This window comes from Melanerpes formicivorus, unplaced genomic scaffold (assembly GCF_026170545.1).
Source record: "Melanerpes formicivorus ecotype bairdi unplaced genomic scaffold, bMelFor1.0.p_v2 SCAF_51, whole genome shotgun sequence".
NCBI classification, from domain to species: Eukaryota; Metazoa; Chordata; class Aves; order Piciformes; family Picidae; genus Melanerpes; species Melanerpes formicivorus.
Genome location: NW_027142403.1, coordinates 808122 through 827811, shown reverse-complemented (window position 1 = coordinate 827811; position 19690 = coordinate 808122). Strand labels below are relative to the sequence as shown.

Genomic DNA, 19690 nt, shown 5'->3' with positions numbered 1-19690 from the left:
TGCAAGTGCACAGTGGTGGTTCAGGTTGAGCACCCCCAAGTCCTTTTCTTCAGGGCTGCTCTCAAGCCAGTTGTTGCCCAGCCTATATCAGTGCTTGTGATTGCCCTGGGAGACTCAGGAAGGGCTGGAACTACTGAGCTCAATAATCTCAAACTACTTCCATGTGCTCTGGCATAGATCTGACAACAACTTTTCTATGTATGCTTTTAATAAAGGTTAATAGTTTCATTTACTCTGAGGATATTTTAGATTCCATCACATTAAAGCAAAGTCTACACAAGGCAAAATGCACAATCATTCATTTCTGCAAAGCAGCCTTGGTGTGTGGGAAAACATTCCAGGTAACTCAATAAATTAAAATAATAATCACAAAGGAAACCAGAGAAGAAGCAAGGACAGGGCAGACATCACAAACAGAGGCCAACAGCATAGTATACAGTGTCACAGCAGGCCAAACTGGGCCTCCAGTGAAGCAGTGGAGAGCTGCTGGGAGCTGTGTGTGAGGTAGAGGATATGCAAGCCTTAGTACTGTTCCCTGCTACTGCATGAATCTCATATGAGCAGTTTTAATTTAAGTATCACTGTGCATGTGCCACCAGGGCCTCTCTCTGCAGTGCCTGCAGGGAGATCTTCAGCTGGCAAGTACAGCACAGCCCCTGTAGCCACAAACTCTCCACGGAGGAACATTTGCTGATGCAAACACAAGCCCCAGCAGCGGCAAGCAGTGCCTAGGGCTGAAATGGTGCTGAAGCAGAGGAGGTCCAGCTGCTGTCAGCAGGACAGAGCTTGGTGTCAGCTAGGGAGATGGAAAGAGCTTCATCTGCCCACAGGTGTTGCAGATACTCTTTGCCTAAGGGCAGGGAGCAGGGGAGGGGGAGGATGAACAACTGTGCCTCTGAACAGGTTGCTTTTGGTTCATTTATGCACTATGTATTCCTGAAGAATTTAATGAACCCCAGAGGGGAGCAGAAGGAACCTTCAGTGCTGAAAAAACCTTCTTGCAGGAATGTTTACTTGCTGTCTTATGTGACAGAAATGGCACACAGCCCCCACCCACCAAGTTCTCCCAACCTGGGGCTCCTCACACTGTCTCTGCCCTTGCACCCCTAAGCTGCTTCTACTGCTCCAGACCTCTTTCTTTCCCCAGCACATCAGGTTTAGGAGTCTTAAGCACTCACTTCTGAAGCTTCTCCTATTTCAGTCCCAAGCCTTTTATGAGCAGAAAGCATCATTCACATAGAAATGATGAGGACAGGCAGGAAAAAAAAAATATAGGTTATGAGGAAAGATTCAGCAAACTTGTTCCACTTTCTGCCTGGATCAAGACCTGAACCCACAGGAAGCCTCCAGAGGTACTATCTGTAGCAAACGCACTGTGACATTTAAGAGACCTCCCGGCGAGTCCTGGGAGTAGAGGGATGGACTTCTAGGGGAAACTTTTCTCTCTGCTATGCAAGGAATTGATTCTATTTATAACGATTCCTGCTGTCCCCAACTGAGCATGAAGACAATCAGCATCTGTCCAGGCCCTGGGGGAGACTGCAGAACCAGAGATGTTGTATGTGTCTGTGCAGAGCCCGCTGCTACGGCATGAAAGCTGTACGGTGGGTAGAGAGAAGCTGTGAAGGACTTAACCAGGGCTAGGGAAAGGGGCTGAGGGGAAGGGGTTGGTACACCAAAGGGGCTGGGCTTTGCGTGTGAGTGTCTGTTACTTGAGAGGATACAGATGGTTTCTCTTAACTGTGGTTTTGAAAAGCCCCCTGCCTGCTCTGCTGGAGGCCCTGTCCTGTGAGAGCCAAACCTGGAGCTCCCAGATGCAGAAGAGCTCAAAGGGCTATGAAAACAGAGAGCGCATTATGCTGGGGAGCTGGGAAATGGAACTCTATACAAGTAGTATCACTCACCTTTGTCTGCTTGTCCTGACAGGGCAAAGCCCAGGAGCAGCATTCTGACCTGGTCTTGCTGCCTGACAACTGATGCCCTGCAATCTGCCTCCACCACCTCTGTCTTCAAGCAGCCCCCCCTTCCTCCTACCCTGTCCTACATGACAATTCCCTATAACTCCTCTGACTTGAAGAGTGGTCCTTCATGTCCCCTCCAACTGCTGGAGCTCTCTCCCTTTTCATGCAGAAGTTTCCTGTCCCTTGCTTCCCCTTCTGACACATCCAGGTTGAAACCTCCATGCTGCTCTGGGGCATGAGTCTCCCACTCCTCTTTCCTGCCCCAGCAGTGGTACAGACAATTGTTTCCTTGCTTCATTAAGCCAGAAAATGAGGCTGGCTTAGCTCAGCACCATAAGCCAGAGCTCTGAGCCCAGGATCTGTCTCGGCACAAGAAGCAACACCCATATGAACACAGGAGGGAGGGAGGGATTTGCGAGCTTGGCACCATGTTGTTCTACCCCCAGACACTGCAGAGAGCAGCTTCTTGAGACCAAATTAAGCAAGCTAATGTAGCCTGCAAACATTCTGGGGCTTGGCCAGTTGACCATGTTGCCTTCTTTGAGGCCATCCACCCTGCGCCAGCAGAAGATAAATCAATGCAAGGCAACATCTGCCAAGATATTGACTTTGGCTCCGCTCACGGACTGCCTGCACTTCAGAGATGGGTAATATTCAGCTTGATTATCTCTCACCGCCAAGAGGAAGTTTCTCTCTATGCTTAAAATCACTGGGATGAGCCAAGGAGAAATCGATCTGTGGGAGAGAAATGCTGACAAGAAAACACGAGTCGGAGAGAGAATGAGAGTGGACGATGGGTGAGCAATGGAGACAGCCTCTGGCAGCTTGCCTGGCCAGGTTAGCAACGGCCTGTGTCACTACAGCCAGGGAAAGATTAAGACCAAACACATTCATCCAAACTTTACAGCAGGCCTCTGTACACTCTTTCCCTCCTTCCTTAAAAGGCTTTTCCTCCCTTAACTTGCTCCTCATCCTCTTAAAACATCATTTCTCTGCTCTCCCCTACATCCTCACTGCACTGGAGTTTCCAGGTTGTTTCGTGTGTGACCCAATCCGCTAATTAAGGCACTGGTTGCAAGGTTTGCTTCCTCATCTGCTTTTTGTATTATGCCACATCAACAGCGGTGCAAAGCACCACCAGCAGTCATACACTGTAGCACATTGATCCCTCAGGTGGGCCCTGAGTCTCATGGGCTCACATCCCCACTGCACAAGGTGATGTCACACAGGGAAAGGTGACATTTCATTATCAGAACATGCTGACAAAGCCTCACGAGGTGAACATTCAGCAACATCATCAAACTTACCCAGGATACAACACTGAACCTTCAACTTGTCTTTCCTATCACACTTGTGGTGAAACATCCTCTAGGTCCTGTGGTACTCCAAGGGCAGCAGAGGAGAAAAGCTCTGACTCCCTCTGAAATAAAATTGGTCTTAGGAATAATGTGGACACTGATTCCTACTTCTATTTGCCAGATAGGTTAAGTGTCACATGCTTGGACTAGAGTAGCACTGACTGCTTGGAGCACACCATGCTCCTAGGATGGGAGGGAGAAGGGCAACCACAGCAGAAGAAATGTGACAGGACCTCCTGGCCAGGCCCACTTGGCTTCTTTCCAAGGCACTTTTCTGAACCTTTTGACTATGTTTCTGCCCATGCTCCCACGATTCTGAGCCTGAAGGCCACACAGAATCAAGCAGCAGAGGTGGAAGAGACCCAAAGGAACCATCTAGTCTGCTCTTCTCCATGAAGGACAGATCAGCTCCATTTCATTATTTGTGGCATCTGTCACTCCTTGTACACTTTAATCAGTCCTTAAAGCCCTCCAGTGATGGAGCTACAGACCATTCCTAGGCAACTCCATTCAACAGTTTTCTATCTTTACTGTTGCAGAGTTTTTACTAAATTCAGCCTCTTTGTCTTCTCCTCCAGAAGTCATTATCCCTTTCTTTCATATCTTGTGTATCTCCATGATATTATTAATCTCATGCTTAGTCCTCTCTTCTTTAGGTCTAACAGCCTTTTCCATCCATCTTTCCTCTCTGATTACGCTGTCTAGACTCCTGATCATTCCCACTTCTCTCTTCTGGACTACATCCAACTGATTCACATCTCCCTAGAAAACTGAAGTAGCCCAAATAGACAAAAGACTCTGATTTAGTGCATGCAGTGATCAGCAAGTGGCCAACACCACCCCTGAAACAGGGACACAGCTACAGCAGAACACAACATGGCATCCAACACATAGATGTTGTGCTGACAGACATGGTTTAGCACCAGACATGGTACAGTTACATAACAGTTGAGCTCAATGATCTTAAAGGTCTTGTCCAACTGAAATGATTCCATGCTCCTATGATCCAGTAAGAAATGGAATGGTTCTGCAAAATATGCTGCATGTCTTTCCTTTTCTCCTCTCTGGGAGCTAAATGTTGTTCCTACTTTGAGCTCCATCTGGACAAAACAACAGGACATTTGAAAGGCTAACTGATACAACTGCATCCAAGGTCCTTGACCCATCTGGCTTGCATTGAAGCACCACTTCCCATGTGGGGTAAGAAGAAAGCTGCTTGTGTTCCTCCACCTTGGGACACACTTTTCAAATGGATGGACTTGCATGCCTCTGACTCATCTCCAGTACTGGAGACCAGCCAGGAGAATAGGAAGGGAAGAAATGCCACTCTAAAGGCCAATGAATACGCATGAAGCGTGTTATGCAAGAACCCCTGTGGACCCCCTTCTCCAGGTAAAAGTCCTACAGATGGTCCATCACTAAGCACAGTTGATGCAGTGGGGAGGATGTGTGGGTGGACAGATAATTTGGTATTTAGCTGAAAGAACTAAAATGGGTTTAATGCGGTGCTAGGAAGACAGATTGCCTGCAGCACCTTCTGCTCCTGATTATGGATGCCAATCTCAGGTTCCCTTCAGGTGTCAAAACAGACAGAATACATGCATTTGCACAAAGGCTTCAGAGTCCCAAACTCACAAAAAACAAGTACTGCCAGGGTGACCAGCAATGAAGAATGTTCCTGCTACAGCCCCAGCAGCTGGCTTTAGTGTTCTGCAACATCTTATGGTTCCATGCCAAACATGAGGGACTATCTTCAGAGTTCCTGGAAGGGCTCTCCTGCAATGGACAAATCTGGCTAAAATGATCCTAAGCCACAAGCTAAACACATTTTGCTTCTTTTTTAAGGTCAGAGAGAACTGGCACATTGCACACCAGGGACTTTCCACAACGTTGCATCACCTCTGTTCTTTTAAACACATGTGCTGCCTTTGACACCTGCTCAATAAAACCTCAAGTCTTTACCCCAGCACTGATCTGTGCCATCCCATGTCAGCCATGGAATGGCAAGCTTCTCACCTAAGAAATAGCCCCCAGCTGCTCCCTTCAAACTTCCATCAGTAAAATCACAACACACCAAGGAAGGACTGCTGCATATTCAAGTCATGAGGTCTGTGGTGACATGTTGGACTCGATCTTTGAGGTCTCTTCCAACCTTGGTGATACTGTGATGTTCCTCTGCTGACAGAGGCAAGGTGCAGCCTGTCAACAACCTCATGAATGAGTACACTCTCCTTCCACTCTATTTCCAACTTGGGCTGCAAACAAAAACAGGAGAAGCAGATCACTGGGATGCAAGAGGCATCCCACTGCATTCCTGCTAGGGAGAGCAAAAGCTACAGTGGTGACACAGCCCCCAGTTCTAACTATCCTTCCCACACACAACCCTTCCTATGAGCTCTCAGGACAAAGAGGCGCCGGGCACTCTGTGTAGGAACAGAAAATAAATACACTGAGAATACTCTAAAGGCCCATCCTGAATACAAAGCACTGATTGAGTGACTGTGCCCAACAAGAGAGCTCAGAGCCTGCTCTATCATCTGCAGCAGAATAGCAAGGGCACTGTAGTCGCTATGGTGCTACCCTATCTTCCTCCGTTTTCAACCGATCACCAATTCTTGCTTCCAGGTCCAGAAGGAAAGGAAAATCAAAGATCAGAATTGAGCAAGGAGAGCAAAGGAAAAGGAAGAGGGTGAAGAGGCTGGAGTCAGAAATAGGGACACATGTTGAGGAGGAGATGGATTCAAACAAAGAGAAAAACCAGAGAAGGGAGGGAGGAGATGGCGATGGCAAGGGAGAGGTGTGACAGAACTTCATTGAGCAAGGTGGCAGGCTGGATGAAGGAGTGTGCCAAGCAGAAAGAGCTGGGTGCAATTTGCAAGAGGGGAGACAGGAGAGAGGGATTTCAGCCCTATCTCTCTGATGAACGTATCCATCCTTTCTGTCTCAGTGGACAAATCTCTGCAAACACACTCTCCCCTTTCCTCACTGGCAAGAAATAGTCATGGATGGCAGACAAGGTACACCACATGCACTAGTCAAAGGCTTCAGCCACATTCCAAGTCTCAGCAGTAGGTATAACAACAAGAAGCCCTAAGGAGTGGGTCTAGCTGGTGTAGGTGCCCAGTAAGCTGTGAGGGTTTGAGGTCCTTACCCCTGTCAGGAACAAGGGCCCTCATAAGTGAAGGCAGCCAGACTAATTCTGTGAGGCCAGCTCAGGGAGCTGGAGACATGGAACCGAGTCTGCCTGAGAAATGGCAGGGGGCTGTGGAAGGACCCTGTTTAACCAGAGGGCTAGAGGCTAAGAGTGGGGCAGATGGGAAAAGAGGGAGGGTGGGCTGCAGCAGTCCCTTCTGAATTCTTCCACCAGCTTAAAAGCTCCCCTGTCCTTTGACTTGAGAGGATTGTTAATAAACCTTCTTGTTCTGAAGGAACAAACAGACTCCACTGAATCACAGCTCACACATGCCCCTGCTCATAAAGGGAGGGGGGCCTAAATGCCCATTCCCCCACAAAACCCCAATAAACAACTGCCTCAGCTGGCATAGGCTCCCTGCCCTATAGCTGCAGGGAGGGAGACTGCAGATCATATCATATTGGATTTGGCAGAGAGGGGATGATATTTTTTCAGAGTGTAATCACTCCCTGAATTCTTCTTCTTCAAGCTCAGAGGACATCCCAGAACAGACGGGGAGTTCCTAACATCCTCATGCTACTTGTAGCCCTCAGAAGGGTTGCTGCCTTGTAGTTTTCTTTGCCCTTGGGAATTTTCCAGTTTCAGCATCCTTGTTTATGCTTGCTCCCCCTTTCTGTTTCCTGACCAGATGAACATGAGGCCTGACCATGGACAAATTCCTCCTGATACCAGTTGGGAATCAGGGATGGGGATAGGACTAGGGCTCACTACAAAGGAGTTCCTGCGAAGGCATCAGCTAGGATTTGTTACTGTGGCTCCTCTCCTCCAAAGGCAAAGGAAGAGATAATGATGTTAGAACATTTTAACCTTTCTTCTTCTGAGCTTGATAGGCTTGGCCCGAGGCACCTTTCCTAGCAAAAACAGGCTGCTCTGAGATTGATTGGTTGGGTGCAGAGTTTAAAGGTAATTTTCTTTTGTCACATGCACATGAATTATTGTGTCTCAATCTGTGATCAGCTCCACATCTCACTTGTTTGACTGCTTTTATGCCTGGGCTCTCACGAGGGGTTTCAAGAACCATATCTAGTGCTCTCCAAGCAGCATCCTACATAAATGTATAGCTAGAGCACCACAGGCAGTCACACCAAGTTAGTGTCTGGGGGAGGAAAGGGTGCATGCCTGCAAATCTGTACAGCCAGCAACTTCTAGCTGCAGAAGTTGCAGCTAGAGCCCTGCATGCTCATCTATGAACCTGTTTAAAGTGCTCTGTCCGTGAAGACTGGGGCAAGGAAAACTCATCCGCTCAGATTATTCACAAGGGGGAGAGGCAAAAAAAAAGAGGCACATGCACACACACACACAAAGGAAGCACAGCTGCAGCCAAAACGAATTCATTTTTAACATTCATGAAAATATTCACAGAACACTTCAGTGTTGTTTGCCTAAATTTTGCTGTTTGGAGTAAACACTTGAGCCAGCACAGCCTGTATGTTCTAGGCACTGCACGGCACAGGGAATTAGGGAAAGCTCTTGTCTCCGAGTCACAGATTATCACAGTATCACTTAGGTTGGAAAGGACCTCGAGGATCATCGAGTCCAACCTATCAAAAGACCTCAGAGATCATCAGGTCCAACCTCACAGCAAGGAGGTTTCTCTTCCTGTTCAGGTGGAGCCTCCTGGGTTACAGTTTGTGCCCATTGCCCCTTGTGCTGTCCCTGCACCTTGTGGTGCATCAAATAAGCTCCTTCCTCTGGCATATTAAGGGTCTTCAATCCCCACTCCTTCCCTCTTCCCTTCCTAACACTGTGGTGCATCAAACTCCTTCCCTCTTCCCTTCCTAACACTGTGGAGCATCAAACTCCTTCCCTCTTCCCTTCCTAACACTGTGGAGCATCAAACCCCTTCCCTCTTCCTTTCCTAACACTGTGGAGCATCAAACCCCTTCCCTCTTCCTTTCCTAACACAGTGGAGCATCAGACTCATTCCCTTTTTCCTTCCTAACACTGTGGAGCATCAACCCCCTTCCCTCTTCCCTTCCTAGCACTGTGGAGCATCAGACTCCTTCCCTCTTCCCTTCCTAGCACTGTGGAGCATCAAATGAGCTCCTTCCTGTGGCATAGCAAGTGCATCCCCCAGTAGATGCGGCCCCCTCACTTTAAGCTCACACTGCTGCTGCTGCATAGTTCCTGGCTTGAGGTCATTGCAAAACCAACTTTGCAAGTACCCACAGCCACTGTATTCTCCATCCATTGCAGCCTCATTCAAAGGCACACATGGTCTTCCAGATTTGCACACAAAACCAATAGCAAACAATGACAGCTCTGGCCCATTCCTGGTCTGGAGGTATGGACCCCTTTCCCTCTTTCTCTGCTTTCCACTCCCTCTCCTCAATTTGTCCCCTGCATTGGTTTTCTTCCCTGAGCATTCTAAGCAGCACACACAAGCTAAAATGCTACAGCACACAAGGGAGAGTCAGCTGAAGCCCTGAAGACAAGAGCTGTGTGCATTGTCTCTTCCTCCTCCATAAATACAGCTGAGACAACGACTGGATAATTGGCTAAGTGCCTGCCAGCTTAATAACAGAAAGAGAGAGACACAGAGAGGGAGAGATTTGTATTTACTATTCAAAGTCATGGATGCTGCCTGCCGGTGGATTTCAACATGGGTTTTGTTGGCACAGAGAGGTACAAAAGGTGAATGACCAGGCAGTTGAGAGCCATGGTCTCCTTTGTCCAGCTTCAGGTGTGGTGGACAGCCAGCCTGGAGTGGAGGAAGTGGGGAAGCAGGACACTGAGGTAGCCGCAATACAAGTACCAGGTTTGGGTTACCGGTTAGAGTATCCCTGGATTCCTATGCTGGAATAGCACAATCACCACCCTGATGAGGCAGTGTTGTCACTGGTACACTACATCATGCTGTGTTAGGGGCAATGACAGAGATGCTTCTCTGACATGGTCACACAGCTGTCCCTGAGAGGAGTGGGTGCAGTGGTACTTCGAGTGGCAGCTGCAGAGCTGTGTGACCACCTTTATTTCATTGCACAAATGCACAGCACAAGGGCCAACCATTGCTTGTAAATCCACTGCTCTTCTAGGAACCCATCTCAGAAGAGCACCTGTGATAAGAAACCTTTGGGGCATACTTTGCCTTTCACAGGAGAGTGGGAGGAGACAAGCCTCCCTGCCTTTAGTGAGATATTCCACTACTTTCTTCTGCCACAGACCTGCACATTTCAGTGGTGAAAATGATTCAGGTTCCTACCAGAAAGGGACAGCATTGACCACATCTACCACCGCATTAACCACTGAGCCCCAGAAGAGGAAGATGCAATATTCTGTTAGCATGCTGCCTTTTTCCTTACCAGCTGTATCAGCTGAGGCACACTGAAACAAAAGGGACCCTTCCAGCACCAGTGACAGTTTCTGAGGCATAGGAGTTGAAAAGAGCCACACCATCCTCCAAGCTAACAGCCTATTTATCCTGTCCATCAGGCAGCGCTGTCTCTCACCTATGCGACGCATGCGGCGTGACGAAGGATGTGACAAAAGCACAGCCACACGCAAGAAAACAATTCCCATTAAACAGGAGCAAAAGTAGGGAAACACACCCTTGCTTGTGCACAGGCACACACAGACACCCCCCCTCAGACCTCAGGCAGATGTGTTATTGCAATGTAAACGTCTGCTGAACTACAGCCCGGTTTGAGTGGGCTCAGTTCCATCGTGTTAGCTCTGACCAAAAAAGCCCAGCCCCAGTGAAATCAATAGAGCTGAGGCATGGGCTATTTCTCCTCTCTTTGTGCAGGGCCAGGCACAGTGGGGGCACTCTGGGGTCACAGCCAGGCTCTCCCACACAGCTGAGCTGCTCCTAATACCACTCTGCAGAAGCATACATGCATGCAGGGAGATTGGCCTGATCAGATTATTTTGAAGTAGCTGTTTCCTAGGAAGAAGTGAAACTCACTGTTATTAGTTCCCATTACTTACCATAAAACCAGGCACGTTAGATGTGCCTGAAGCCTGAAGCAAACGCTTTGGTGTCAGATTCAGCTGAAAATCACATTCGTTTCTTCTTCAGCCAGAGAAGAGTAGGGGGGGGGGGGGGAAATACCAACACCTCAGTAAATTCCTGACTTCACCTCTGTGCCCTCCATCGCACTTATGCCAGCAGAGCAGGAGCTCACACCAGCCAGAGTGAATTTTGATGGACAACAAAACTAGGTACCTTCAGTGAGAATGGCTACATTCAGCCTTGCAGTAAGCTTGTTAAAGCCCCACCATCGCATCAGCGGCGAGCTGTGGCCCCTGCAGCTCTCTCCAAATCGGATGCCTGTGGGTCTGGATCTAAAGGGCAGCGACACGCAATATATATTTTGAAAAGGTACGCTTATGAGATGGCAAATTCCAGTAACTCTGAGCTATTTTAAGACTAGGTCTTTCCTCATGACCTGCTGGAGAAGGGAACAAAGTGGAAGAGGTACCTACTCCACCACACTCCAGGTAACACACACTAAGATATAAATTTTAATGCCACCTAAGTAGGAAAACATATGGTACTTAGCTGCAAACTGAAGCGTGTGTGCAGACTCAGGGGAGGAGGTTAAAGCCATACAGACTGATACTGTCTCTTCTCCTCCAGCTTTCTGAATGCAAATTATACATACAGTGTTATTAAACATACATAATTTCACTGGAGAAAGAGCCCTTTCTGATTTCCATTCCACCTTTGCTCGAAGGTGGGTTAGTCCCACCGTGCAGAAAACACAGAATTACAAAGGACTTGCTCACCACTGGGCTCACTGTAAAGAAATCTGGGGTGGGGGTGTGTGTGTATAAGAAGAGATGCTAATAACCAGCCTCTGATCATGTACATATTGCAACTTCTTATATCATATGTATGCACACACATTCACATATCTAGGCATGCATGTGTGCTTTCACATAACGGCACCATCTGCTGCCAGACCTGGAAGTTTTGCAACATCATCTGCTACCACATTTATACTTTTCCTCTTTATTTTTTTGGTTTGGTTTCAAAAGGAATTGTCAGGAGAGCCCAGCCCCCTTTTGCACAGGTCCCAGCACACCCTCTCTCAACACACGTAGGCTAGATTTGATAATGAAAGCTTAGTGCCTACTGGATAAAGAGAATAATAAAATGGTTTGGGTTGGAAGGGACCTTAAAGATCATCTAGTTCCAACCCCCTCTGCCATGGGCAGGGACATCTTCCACCAGACCAGGTTGCTCAAGGCCTTATCACAGTATCACAGTATAACTTAGGTTGGAAAGGACCTCGAGGATCATCGAGTCCAACCTATCAACACAGACCCCAAACAAAGCAAACAAAAGGGAAAAAAAGTACACAACCCTCCCCCCCCAAAAATAAACCCAGAACAAACTAACCCCAAAACAACAGCATAAAGTCTCCCTCAAATTTAAAGGGTTAGGTAACAGAGAGAGTGCTGGAATAGAATCATAGAATAGAATCACAGAATCAACAAGGTTGCAAAAGACCTCAAAGATCATCAAGTCCAACCTGTCACCCAACACCTCATGACCTACCTGGTTGTGAACACCTCCAGGGAGGGGGCATCCACAAACTCCCTGGGCAACCTGTTCTAATGTCTCAGTACCCTTACTGTAAAGAATTTCTTTCTAATATCCAGACTAAATCTACCTTCCTCAGGCTTAAATCCATTATCACTCCTCTTATCACAAGCCCTTGTAAGAAGTCTCTCCCCAGCTTTCCTGAAGGTCTTCTTCAGGCACTGGAAGGCTGATATAAGGTCTCCCTGGAGCCTTCTATTCTGCAGTCTCAACAGCCCTAAGTGTGTTTAGAATATTATTTTTTAGAATAAACCAAACCAGGTTGGAAGAGACCTTCAAGATCATCGTGTCCAACCCATCAACCAATCCAACCCACCCAAACAGCTAACCCATGGCACCAAGCACCCCATCAAGTCTCCTCCTGAACAGCTCCAATGACGGCGACTCCACCACGTCCCTGGGCAGCCCATTCCAATGGGCAATCACTCTCTCTGTATAGAACTTCTTCCTAACATCCAACCTGAACCTCCGCTGGTGCAGCCTGAGACTGTGTCCTCTTGTTCTGGTACTGGCTGCCTGGGAGAAGAGACCAACATCCTCCTGTCTACAACCTCCCTTTAGGTAGCTGTAGAGAGCCTTCTGGTAGTTGTAGAGAGAAGTTTGGGACTTGTAGTTAATACCAGCGCAGACAAGGACATAATAGCAAAGCCTCATTTGAGTCTTTTGCCAGGTTGTTACGTGGCTGAGCCACAAGACAACCCAAGCTAATGGGTAGGTCACTAGACTGGGTGTGCATGAACCCTGATGTGCAACCCTGGGCAAGTCCCCTCACCTATAGGCACCTCCTGCCCATCCCCAGCCTCTGCCCATCCCAGCTGATAACCTGCATGCCCTGCAGAAGAAGGAATCTCTTACCCTGCTTTCACATGCCACTTAAAAGGGTGTCTCAGCATAGTGGTGGCCTTTAAGAGGCACAACAATGCTAATAATAATCAAGGTTAAAATTTTACTGCCAAGACTGTATTATTATGTAGCATTATACCTTTGAACATGCTTATTCTCATTTCCAGCAAAGGGCTCAGCTCAGTGCTCCCTGATATAAATTACATGCTAATTGTAAGTGTAATCTGCACAGCTTTTACTTTTCTTTTAAAATTACTGTATAGGGCATAAACTTTGCTGTGATGCTGTGTTCCTGCTTCGCCTGAGGTGCCTTTGTCCTCTAGTGTAGCTCCACATGTAGAATATCAGCAAAATACTGGGAGGCCAAGAGCAGAGTCTGCATCAATTGCTTGTATTGCAGAATTACAACAACAGCATTATCATTACAGCTGGTAATTTGATTCTAGCCCATCTTTTGACACGTGTAACTCGAAGAAACTAAGCACCCATTAGGATGGAAGTTCTGAAATGTGCTATCAACCTGAGCCTTCACACTATTTAAAAATACCTGGTAAAAATGGAACTGGCACTCTCAGTGGAATGTTGGTTTTCATCAGTGCATCAACATCAGATTGAATTAGCTCTTGATGAAAAGTTGATGCTTGCAAGAACGGAAGAACAATGAGCCCAATTCTGGCGTTGGCAAGATCCCAGTCCTCCAATGGGCTGAGCATCATCTGAGCAGTGCTCAGCGGCTCAAGCCCTGTATGAGTCACTTGGACCTCTTTATTAGCAGTCCCCAGGAATCTGCCCAAAAGATAAACATGGTATTTCTGGCAGTGCCCTTGGGCTTTGGTGGATTTGTACTGGTACAACTGAGAGGATGGGAACTAGGATGTGACACATTTTGGTTCCAGATAGTGATAAGCTCCACTCCAGAGGTCAATTAAAGGCCATTTCACACACAGTATCACCAAGGTTGGAAGAGACCTCAAAGATCATCGAGTCCAACCCTTGTGCCAGGACTGATGCCCCCAGGATAGTGCTTGACAGGCATTTTGGGCTGAGCTGCTATGATGGGTCTTGAGAAAGCCAGTCTTTGCACCTTGACACATTGTACAGATACCTGGTCCCACAGCACTGGTTTGGTTGCTATTTTGCTTCTAATGTATCTTAAGGGCTAAACACAGGCTAGAGGCACAGTTCCTTCCCTTCCCAGTTTGCAGTAGCTGCCCTTTGCTAATGCACAGCCAATGTCCTCCTATATCTCAACTGCTCCTTAGGTTGAAAATGTGTAACAAAGCACAGGGGCCCTGTCTTTGCTCATCAAACACATCCAGAAAGCGAGGGGTGCAAAGAAATAAGATCTAGGGTTGGGATTTGATTTTCTTTTCTTGTTTTAATTAGTTTGGGGGAATATGATGTGTGTTCAAAATTTGGAGATTTTTTTTCCTAACATCAAGCAGGGAGGTTGCACACAAAACCTCACAGCCTCATGACTGTGATCTTGCAAGCAAAACATTGGCAGGAATTGTAGCACACAGTGTCCTCTCAATACTCAAAAGCAGGTCCCTCTAGATACACAGAAGAAGGTTTGGTGTCATAGAATCAGTCAGGGTTGGAAGGGACCACAAGGATCATCTAGTTCCAAACCCCCCTGCCATGGGCAGGGACACCCCACACTAGATCAGGCTGGCCACAGCCTCATCCAGCCTGGGCTTAAACACCTCCAGGGATGGAGCCTCAACCACCTCCCTGGACAACCCATTCCAGGGCTTCACCACTCTCATGGGGAAGAACTTCCTCCTCACTTCCAGCCTGAATCTCCCCACCTCCAGCTTCATTCCATTCCCCCTAGTCCTATCACTACCTGAGATCCTGAGAAATCCCTCCCCAGCCTTCTTGGAGGCCCCCTTCAGATACTGGAAGGCCACAATTAGGTCCTTCTTCCCCTGATGAAAACAAAGTTAAAAACTGAAACCTTAATAAGTCTGACAGGCTGTCCTATATACAATGTCACCTTTGAAATACCCTGCTCACTCTTCTTGATTGTAGCTGGCCAAACACCAGAAGCTTGCTCAGCCCTTCTCACCTGTTGCAGCTCTCAGACCCATCCTCTCCTTTCAGCCTTCATCTAAGGAATGTACCATTACCCTCCTCCCTGTGAATAGTCTGTCATGGGATGGTTTTGCCCTTTCTTTCACTCTGCAACTCCCTAACTTTCCCATGCCAAATATTCACTAAAAGTCATCAACCTTAAGCAAGGCCAACACATGAATCAAATCTGCTGCCAGGTCATTTAGGAGATGAGCAAGTATAGGGACATCTTTTAATAGGCCATAGCAAGGGAATAGCTGAAATGCCATAGCTTGAAAAAGTCATATCCCAACTTCTCAGAATAATTCTATTCTGAGTAACAAGCTGCAGATGAAGCTCCAGAGGAGTGGCTTCCTTTAGGAACATTAAGGCTCATAATAAACTATTTTTCTCCACTTCATAGATCAGGCCACCCACCCACCCTTCCACCTACATGTATAACACTATACACAAATGTATAAGGCCCTGAAGGGGAAGAATCATTCAGAATACCCTGTCCTCGATGCTTTGCTGAAGGAAGTGCACCACAATTTACAGGAACAAAGTGTTTTCAGTCATCTTAACACTATCTACATTACTTTTATTCCTCTCCAACTGCATATCATTTTTTTCCTCCCTCCTACATTTTTATTTCCCTTCCAGATACAGGATGTGACCACTGTGCACTAGTTAGCAGCCACTGCACCCTCTCTCTTCCCTCTGAAGCAGATGCATAGCAAAGATAGGTGATATGATCACTGATCTCTCTACAGAGATCTCTTACCTATCTCTCTGTGGAGGGAAAGATCTCCTCTGAGTGCAGTTAGTATAGATCATCTAAGGTTTTCTTCTTCATCTAGCCCTTTGCCTTGCATCATCACTAGTAGATCTATATGCTGGTAGTTTTTCATGTACAAAGCTGTCTTAAAGTGAGTTATATTTCGGCGGGCGCAGGGAAAACAGTGAGCGAGAAGATAACAAACCGACCTTTGCTTTAAAACCGAGGGAATGAAATGTCAGCCTTCAAGACCTAAAGTATATGGGACAGAGGGAAATCTCACCCCTTCCAGCCTCACATGGCAGTCCTGTCTCCCAGAGGAACCTGGCTTTTGCCTCTCCTCTGAAGTAGGGACTGAAACACTCCAGGAACCTGGGGCTGGTCCCAGGGAAAGGGAGCAGGGAACGCTGTCCTTTCCAAGGAAATGTGGAAAAGCACATGGATGGCCAAATCTACTTAAATATCTTAGGAAGGCAGTCGGGGGAGAGGGAAGCTTGTGTGTGCACTGGCCACAGTCACTTCTGACAGGAACTTAGCTTGCTGAGAGCACCTTATTTCTTGGGGCAAGTAGTTACAGGTCTGAATGGTGTGCTGCTCCTGCAAACTGTGTCACTCGGCATACACCTGGCTGACACAGCTGGATCACCTCACTCAGGTGTTTTATTTTAGTGCCTGGCAAGCCATACACTCCACACAAACACCAAAACCACTCTCCCATGCAACCCCTTTGAGCTTGCTGACAAATGCTTTACACACAGCTCATACAAACACCATCTCCACCATCCGCTCAGCCCTCTCTGCTGCAAATGCAGCTTTAGCACACAGTGTTTAGATAAACTCAAAAGATGCAAGGTTAAGTGGGAAATAGAAATCCCGTGACCCCTGGCTGGGCAAGTGAGCTTGATGACTTGTCTGCTGCTGTGTGTACCAAACATATGCTCGCAAACATCTGCCTGAGCAGCCCCTCCAAAATAAGTGATTGATGGAAGTGATTTGCCTTTAAAAATGAGATTAGTCAGCTAGGAGTCCTGCTAGAAAAGGGTTAATGGGATTTATGAATTGCTAGTAAGTGGAAGGGAGAGAAGCTGGGAGTCAGAGGCAACACCCCTTGTTAGGTGTTTACCATGTCGCATCTAAACCCCTTCCACTGCATATGCAAGGCAGATGAATTACTCTGTAAATCCTATTACTCCATGTGGATAAATCTTACATGCAAGTTAACAAGTCTGGAGAGCTGGGGAATGGAAGCTGCTGAACGGATATTCCAGGATCAAAACAACCCAGCACACGGGAGCTGAGAGAAGCGATATGCACACACACACACACACACCTCTCTCTCTTCCACCATCCTTCTTGCCTGATCCCATCTTGCTAGTTCACATACCCCTCTGTCATTAAATGGCAGGGATGCAGGACGCAGGGGATCATGTAGCAGACCATTTGGTGACATCCAGCAGGATTTATTTCAGAGAAAGAGAAGGAAAACTTTGCTGCTGGTGCTAGCTTTGCTAGGGGATTGCTCCCTTGATGCTTCAGGGTTTGTGCGCTATCAGCTCCCCATACAGACGACAGACTTTTCGTAAACGATGTCCAGTAGTTTTGTAGCCACGGTACACAGAGTGTGCACACACTCACATGTGCAGAATCCCTCTCCAGTAGCAAAGTTACTGAGCTAGGCAGAATTTCAGAAAGCAAGCCCCAGGAAAAAGGTGACTGAATTTCAGCTAGCTGGGACAATCCAAACCGAAAGCCCAAGTAGCTTCAAACTACCTTTACGGAACCTGTGTGATGAACACGGAACTATGGTGCTGCCAGTGAGCAAGGCTGTGTGTGCAAAGAAAAGCACTTGGACACACAGGCACAGCATACACCCATTTACTAAACCCAGCAAAGAAACCAACACAGTGACTAAGACACAAGCTTCATCAAGATCAGAGCCCTCACACCATTCTTTCTTTCCCCCACCAGCTTTTTCAACTCTTGCATCCATCTCCCCTCCTTTCAAGGCATAAAAGTAAATCCATAAAATTAAAAGCCAGAGTTTCCCACCCCCCCCAAAAAAAAAAACCAAACCCCAAACTTGCCTGAGAGTTCTGACAGTACCAGGGATAAAGTTTTTTGCATAGGTACAAAAAGAACTATGGGAAGATCAATGGAACATCTGGCAAGCACAGCTGCAGCCCTTTTGGATTCCTCTATTGATACTGCAGGGCTGGTGGAAAGCGTACATTGAGGAGAACCAGCTAACACAAACAGGGCTTTCCCCACCAAAATTCTTTTGATCCAGAGCACTACACTGAGGAGAGTGGTAGCAAGAAACGTTCAAAAGCTTTGTGATTTGGGTGTTTTTTTCCCCCCCTGTTAAAGCACAAACAGACAGAGCTTGTTTGTAGCAGCTGCTGCTGCTGCTGCAGTTTGAGAGGTAAAATAACGCACGCTTTCACAGCGACAGATACACACGAACCTATATCACAGCACATGGACAGGCTCTGTGCCTAGAAACGTAGAGGTAGAAGCATAGAAAAGGGAAAGTTGGCAAAAAGCCCTACCTGAGGATGGCTGTGTCCCCTTGCCTCACGGTGATGTTATCGGTACCTCGGGTAAAATCCACGCTGCGGACTGGCAGCCCTGTAGGGAGAAGGCAAAGCAATCTCAGTAGGAGCAGCGGTAATTGTTTCCGATCAGGCTGAGCCCTCGCTACCATGGCTGGTCTTGTCGAGTTTCACTCTCTGTACTTCTCTCTTCTCTCTCTGCGTGTGGATGTGGGTAGAGAGACGCAGCAAACAACAAAAAAAAAAGCACACCACAATAAAAATAATGTACAACTCTCGCTCTGATCGACAGCCCCAGAAAGGGGGAGGCGATTTCACAGTCCTTAGCTGCCACTTTCTCTTGCTCTTTGCTCTTTTCAGTCTCTCGCTGTGCTTCTTTTCCCCCCTCGTCTTTTATTATTATGCTTTTTTTAAAGGCTTTTTAAAAAGAGTCTTAGAACAACCTTCGATTAAAAAGAAAACAAACACCACCACCAAAAAAAAAACCAACACACGGTAAAAACAGGGGGGAAAAAAAAAATAAATGAAAGAGAAAACAAAAAGAAGAAGAAAACCCCCAAAGCAAACAACAAAGCGCAAGAGGAGAAAGTCAGGTAGCAAAACACTTGAAAAATAATAATTCGGTCGACCCGTTTGGAGCGATGGACAGAGGTGAAGGAAAAAAAAAAGAACCCAAAACGGAAAAGGAACAAGATGAGCCTTGTGCCGCCGGGCTGTAAGAGTGGATGGATGGTCCTGCTCCAGCGAGCGGCTGTGCAGCCTCCCAGCCCCGAGCTCCCTTCCTAACCCACTTTCCCAGGCGGAGCGAGGGAAGGAGGGAGGGAGAGAGGGAGGGAGAGAGGAGGGAGGAGGGAAAGAGAGAGAGAGAGAGAGAGGAGGGAGCCTCACTCGTGAGACGGCAGCTCGGCACCACGGCGGCGGCCAGCGAGGGAGGGAGCTGCGACCGGCGCTTCCCGTGTTCTGCCGGGGGCACAGCCCGTCCCACAGCCCCCAGGCACCAACCCTGTCCTGCCCGGGCAGCCGGGCTGAGCCTTGGGAAGCGGGACCTCGGGTGGGAAGGGGAGGGAATGGGGCACTGCAGCAGGGAGAAGGGGGCAAGTGAGGAGGCTGGAGGGCAGACTACGGGAGACCTGAGAGAGAGGGGGCTGGAAAGGGGAGGAGGGGGCGACAGAGAGGGAAAGGGATAGGAGAGGAAGAGGGAGCTGGAGGAAGAATAAGAGGGATGCAAAAGAAGTGACAGCACAGGCACATCGGGAAGCAGAGAAGGCAGGAGCAGCGGGGAGAGGATGAGCGGCAGGAAGGCAGCGGGAGCGGGGCAGAGAGGATGGAGGAAAATACAGTCTATATTCACAAGAGAAAATGCTGAGGGAAAGAGGGGGAGGGGGGCAAAGAATCTCTGGCC

At 47.8% G+C, this 19690-nt stretch overlaps 1 protein-coding gene across 2 annotated transcripts in view; it reads right to left on the bottom strand.

Annotated features, from left to right (window-relative positions):
* The window catches only part of LSAMP (limbic system associated membrane protein), a 392022-nt gene extending 372946 nt beyond the window's left edge, over positions 1–19076 (bottom strand). The window contains exon 1 of one of the 2 annotated variants that reach the window (XM_068160584.1): positions 18286–19076. In XM_068160584.1, the coding sequence (XP_068016685.1) occupies positions 18286–18440 (155 nt within the window). In that variant the 5' untranslated portion in view covers positions 18441–19076. The remainder of the gene's footprint in view (positions 1–18285) is intronic. The other variant, XM_068160585.1, reaches the window with a different exon arrangement.
* Between the last annotated feature and the right edge of the window lie 614 nt (positions 19077–19690).